At 42.0% G+C, this 6,455-nt stretch overlaps 1 protein-coding gene across 1 annotated transcript; it reads left to right on the top strand.

Annotated features, from left to right (window-relative positions):
- Positions 1-984: 984 nt before the first annotated feature.
- On the top strand, positions 985-3,404 carry LOC147430368 (uncharacterized). The gene is made up of 3 exons (XM_086494833.1): positions 985-2,026; positions 2,100-2,654; positions 2,733-3,404. The coding sequence occupies exons 1-3, from the start codon at positions 1,115-1,117 to the stop codon at positions 2,826-2,828; spliced, it is 1,563 nt and encodes a 520-aa protein (XP_086350959.1). The 5' UTR covers positions 985-1,114; the 3' UTR covers positions 2,829-3,404.
- Positions 3,405-6,455: the final 3,051 nt, after the last annotated feature.

Genomic DNA, 6,455 nt, shown 5'->3' with positions numbered 1-6,455 from the left:
TGATCCCTCGGGTGTAGCTGTTGATCCCTCGAGTGCACCCCGTGTGCTTTATGAACAAGGCCTCCCCCCCCCCTTCTCACTAGGTAAGAGCCTATTAAGAAGTGTAAGACTACTTTGTTCCCCTACATTTTTGAGGGAATAGAGTGTGTCCACCACCCTCTTCTCATTGGCTGGCCTCTAATTAACCTTAATCCCAAAGGGCCCCTAGAGGGTTCATATTTTTCCTAATGCAAAGCTTTGGTGACGCAACTTTAGCCTTTGCCTTGCCCACTCTGCCTCTAGTATGCACCTACCCCGCTCAAAACCAGTATGCAACTATTGCGCTCAAAATGGTCCTCTACCACTATAAAAGAGCCCTCTTGGCTCTTCCAAACCAAAGCTTGGTAACGTAGCTTCAGGCTTTGCAATGTCCACTTCGTCTCCACTATCATGTTTGTTTTGAGCAGTGCGATCATACAAAAGCTTAAATGCAACCTGCGTGCATCGACGATAGACATTCAATTGCACGATGAGTAAGCATTATCATTTTTGACACTAAGAACATAGTTAATGAACGTGCTGAAAATTGAAGGTTGCTGTGGGAATGGCATGTCCCCTCGTATTATAAAAATTGGAAAGGACTTTGCAAACTCCCCCATGCAAAGAGACTTGCATGTTTTAAAAAAAAAAAAAACGTTAAAATGAAACAACAAACAATTAATAACATTGACATTTTGTATGATTACGAACATTGAACTTGACAAAACTCTAACCCTCCTTGTGGTTTTTAACGAAGTAAACCTTTAAAACACTACGATCGATATTCCATTTTTGCGAGGTACACCTTTGAAATGGTAACCCAAACACACTCTCAGGTAATAAAATCCACTCAGTTTTGATGAAAACTCTCTCTCTCTCTCTCTCTCTCTCTCTCTCTCCTTCCTTCATTTTAATAGCATCATATAATAAAACTTATCGAATTTTTTTCAATCGAAATGGCATATACAGTTTTTCAATACTTTGCTCGATCATGGGAACGCAGCACTCTAGCAGGAAAATCGATCGCTTAATTGTTTCGGTCAAAATTTTATCTGTACTTTCTGTGAGAACTTGAAGCGGGAGCTGCGCTGCAACGATGATGATGAGGGGCGTAGGAACTCCACCTCCTACACCGCAGCCTCGATCTTCCCTGGCGACGTCCCTGCTTCTGGCAGCTCTGCTACTCACTTCCGTGTTTGCGTGGTTTCACCTCATCCTTTCCTCCCATCATGCCTGCTCCAACAACGCTACCGGCAGCAACCTCAACACTCGGACTACCCCGGATACCTTCCCTTCCCCGTTCCCATGGCAACCTCCGGATTTCTCAGAAGAATATGACCCTTTCCCCTCCTTTTCGTCCTCCTTGCTCCGCGCATCCTCTCTCTCTGGGAAGCCCCTCAATTATTCGGAACTAGCCATGCGCAACATTGTGTTTGGGATTGGCGGATCTGCACAGTCTTGGCCACAACGCAAAGGGTTCATAAAACTGTGGTGGAAACCCCATGACATGCGCGGTTTTGTGTGGCTGGATGAACCTGTTATTGCTACAGATCCTCCAGATCAGCTCCCTATCCTCATGATCTCAGAGGACACATCCAGTTTCAGGTACACACACCCTGTAGGCAGTCCCTCAGGTATCCGCATTGCTCGCATAATTGTGGAGATGTTCAGACTTGGCTTGCCTGATGTATATTGGTTTGTTGTGGCTGATGATGACACAATCTTTTCGACTGAAAACCTTCTGAGGGTTCTCAGCAAGTATGATCCAAATGAACTGTATTATGTTGGCCACTATTCTGAGAGCCATTTGGAGAACTTCATATTTAGTTACAATATGGCCTATGGTGGTGGTGGGGTTGCCATCAGCTATCCTTTAGCAGAGGCACTTGTGGGAATGTTTGATGATTGCATACGAAGGTATCCTCATCTATTTGGCAGTGATGATCGTCTTCATGCCTGTATCACTGAGTTAGGCGTTCCTATAACCAAGGAACTGGGATTTCACCAGGTATGCTTTGATTTCTGCTACTTTGATCCTCCCTCCCTACTGTTAGCCTGATGAAATTTGCTACTATATGCAGTTTGATATCCGTGGAAGTGCATTTGGTCTGCTGACTGCTCATCCAGTTGCACCTTTTATCTCTTTGCACCATGTTGGAATGGTTGAACCTATTTTTCCCGGCCTTGAAACTCTTGACAGTTTAAGGCTTCTGGTGAAAGCAATGCAAGTTGAGCCTAGCAGCTTCTTGCAGCAATCTATATGCTACCAGGCCAACCACAAACTTTCATTTTCCATCTCCTTGGGATATGCTGTCCAGGTCTATCCTCGGATTGTCTCGCCTCGTGAACTTCAGAAAGCTGAAAGGACTTTCCAGGCCTGGAATGGCCTGGATTTTGAAGCAGAGTTTGACATCAATACAAGGCCTTCTCCATCCATTTGTGACCATCCCTTCACCTTCTACTTAGAGGAGATTCATCAAGAGGAGAGAACAGGTTCTGTTATAAGCCTGTACAAGCGACATGGTGCTACTGATGCTTTAAAAAAGAAGGAGTTCTGCTGGTCACATATGTTTTCAGCAGAAAAAGTGCAGCAAATACGTGTTTTAAGCAAACCTTTCGATTGGCTTTGGTACTTGGTAAGACATTTGTCTGGTTGTGTCTAGTGTTTGCTTTTACAGGTTGAACTTGAAAGCTGAGCATGGCATACTGTGCAGGTTCCTAGGCGGCAGTGTTGCAGTGTAGGCAGTCTTGTGAAGGATGGAGTTCTGGACATTGTTGTCGATGCTTGTGTACATGGAATAGTGACATGATGAAAAGATGGAGCAGACAGTTCTAGAGTTTGTTTCACTGTGCAACCTTTGAGTGGTGGACTTGGACCTCTGTGGTTGCCATTTACTTCAATTCTGCACGCGGATAGTGATCCTTCGGGCAGATGTACAAGCGAGAGGCTTGTCATGTTAGAATGTACAGAGTCTCATGTGACACCCAGCTGGGGTGAGAAAAAACTGCAGGATATGTTTCTCCTCTAAAGGTTACATAGGGCAACTTTGTGAACAGCCTCCAAGACCATTCACGGTCGTGTATAGATGTAGAGATTTGAGCAGTTTTACACGGGATGATTTAGTGACAGGATGACTAAGTTCCCATTTTGTCAGATTAACATGTTGAAGTTTTTTGTACTATTCCAGCGGAGAAGGGGTTTATTCAAGACGCTCCAAGAACCTATGGCAACCTCAAGAAGAATTTAAGCTTACCAGAATTTATTTATTATGTAATATCAAAATGGTTGATTGTCGTCATTTGGCTTTTGTATAGGTTGGTTCGAACTGTCAAGGCGTCTGTAAGAGTCATGCAAATGAATGGGCTTTAAAGGGTCCTACTGGGAAGGGAACTTGGGCCATTAGCAAAACAACCCCCTCCCCCCCCCCCCCCTTTCTGGAAAAAAAAAACAATTGTCTTCCCTTCTTGTCATCTCTTATATTGCTTGGATTTTTTTCTTTTTAAAAATTTGTTTCCCAATTCAAAACTGCACTCTTGTTTTTTAGTCGAAATTCAAAAGGATTGTGTGAATTTCCTAAATTACAAAGATTGATAGAGAGTGTGGCGTTTACACTTGCGAGCTCCATTCTAGATGAAACAAAGCAGTTTAGTATTGCGGATAAATAGAGAGCAAGTAGTAGTAGGGTTAGGGTAGGGGTTACCAGCCGATGCAAATTCGAAAAATCCCTCATTAGTCTAGGAGATTCTCTCTTCTTTTTGAGAAGACTCTCGAGATCGCGCAAAGGAGGCTCATGTATTTTTATTAAAATTTAACGTGTGAGTTCCAATCTTAGCATAGGGATGTAACGATGGGATCACGTGATTGAATGAATATAACAACGGTGGAGTCTGCAGTACACATTTTCGAATTTTGGAAAAATGAGAGTCCTCCAATAGTTTAAACAAGACAAAACCAATGTGAATGTGAAGGATGTAGAGTGAAGTTTTTGAAAGGCCAAGAATTGTATAGTCAAGGAGTCCATGCCTTATAAAATGGCTGCGCTTGTATGCAAGATTTGATGTACTTAGATTTGAACATCTAAGTTCTTCAATCAAGGTTTGGAGAATCCTCAAATTGCAGGTTCTCATACAGACAATGAACTCTTCTTCTTTGTTGTTTACACTTCAGAGCTTCATTCTAAGTTAGTGCAAAAATGTCAAGATCAGATGAAACAAAGCAGTTTCAAAACAAACACAGCCCTAGATCATGCAAGTTTGCAAGGATGTTGGATGTGGAATAAACAAAACTTGTATGCAACAAAGAAGACCTTGAATAATGCCAATGTTGAGGAATGCATATTTTTGGCTATGTTAAAAGAAGGCAGCTACAAATGACTTGATTTTCGGGTAATCTGTACACGTATCTCACCCAATCGAAAGGATGTAAAGCGCTTGAGGAGTGTTTGACCAATCCACTAATCCACTCCTCTCTGTCGATGAAATACAAGTCCGTGCAAATTTTTTAACTTTGACTTCATCCCATGTTGTCGTTGAATGCTCCATTCGGATGCGCTTCTTTACTACTTTATATTATGTTGTCCCAAGTATCCACTGTCGTACCGACTTCATACCGTCAAGGTTTGGGTTCAGGGGGCAATGGATCTAGACCGTCCATCCATTGTCCATTATTGATCATAATTTCAACGTCCACTTTCAGATCCACGACACATCAGCAACCCAAATTAGTGGTGGTGTTGTATCTACTTAGATGCAATCATTGCATGCCAAGTAAGCAGAGAGAAAGAATTTGTGCATAGTCTACACGAGAGCTTTGCGCCTGCAATGGAATGGTGCCACCTCAACACACGAAATTGGAAATTAACATGTCACTAGATTTTTGCGAGCATTGCCTGTAGAGATAATGGAACAGACTCTAGATAGAGGTCTAGTCCCACACCTATAAATAGGACCCACTACTCGTTTGGTGGAGACTACTCATACTGTTCAGTCTATTGTCACTCGTGGAGTTAGTTGTGCTCTTGTATGGCTCACACTGTTGTACTTACAATCAATTGTACTTATCTGAATATACATTCTAGTTTCAGTTCCAGTGTCAGTCTCACATTTCCATTTCAGTTCAGTCTTTGTCTTTGTCTAATATGGTATCTGATGTCTACTTGCCTGATCTAGTTTAACTAACTTTAATAATCCAACCTGGAATAGCTGTCAGAAGTGACCAACTTATTCCATTTTGTTGATCATGGTGGTGACCTGAATAGCTCTTGATAAAGAATCTATCTCCCTGTTGAGTTGTGGAGTTAGCTGATTTCAGTCATGCCGCCCATAAGAGTCGAACGTGGTCGAAGGCCGACAATCAGATTCAAGGAAGAACCAAATCGTGTCAATACCATTCTAGAGGAGTTGGAGCAAGGCTTTGACACTGACTTTGATCCTAGGAATAAAAATGATGTGAACTAGGACCAACAAAACGTTGAAGAAATGGAGGATTCCCAGCATTCTCACGTGTCCATGCATAGACACTCGAAGAGAGCAGAGAGATGCTCTCGTTCTAGTGGATCTCAACAAAAAAGGGCAAGAGTCGGAAGCACACTGAAGAGAGTGATGGTAGCATAAAGAGTCACAAATTAATACACATGAAGTCAGAGAAAAAGCTGGAGCCAGATACTGTGATTGAAACTGATGACAATGATAAGTGGGACATTGATAGAGATCATTATAGCAAAAGACAAACCAAATATCGCAAATCAATCTCAAAAGATAAATGCAGACATCATGAAAGATCTATTGATTTCAAGATTGTGTTTCCACTATTCAAGGGGGTAAGAAGGATGATCCATATGTTCATATTCAGGCGTTCAAACAATATGCCGAACTCAAAGATATCGTTGAAGATGAGTGGGTAGAGTACTTTTCCCAAACAATGAAAGAGGCAGCTAGGAAATGGTATTACCATTACCTAGCATGTCAGTTCAGGACATACAATAAACCAATAAAAGCTTTTTACCTAGAATATTCTATTAACAAAGGTGATGAGGGTATCCTATGTGAATTGGACAGAATAAAGCTAAGCAAACTGTCAGTTTGAAGCTATGTTGAGAAAATCAAGGAACTGATGACCAGATAGTTGCGTGAACCCCTGTTTGAAAAATAATGAGGGCTTCGTTCCTCAGTGGGTTTAGAATCAAGAAGATGAGGGAATAGGAGGTTCTAGCCCCAACTAAGAAATTCAATGATTTGGTTCAGAGAGCCTTAAAACTTGAGCAACATGCCAAAAAGGAAAAGGGTCATAGAAGTAGAAGAAGTTCCAACGATAGTGACTCAAGCTCCAGTTCTAGCTCATTTGATAGTGATTCAGATGAAAATGCAAGAAGAAAGGATCATGGACGAGGAAACTGGAGGAGATACCAAAAATGGCTAAGACTAGACCCTTAAGTCAG

Source organism: Adiantum capillus-veneris, chromosome 22 (genome assembly GCF_014529385.1).
Source record: "Adiantum capillus-veneris isolate H3 chromosome 22, ASM1452938v2, whole genome shotgun sequence".
Taxonomy (NCBI): Eukaryota; Viridiplantae; Streptophyta; class Polypodiopsida; order Polypodiales; family Pteridaceae; genus Adiantum; species Adiantum capillus-veneris.
Note: the sequence above shows the minus strand (reverse complement) of the source record. Positions and strands in the feature narration are given on the sequence as shown.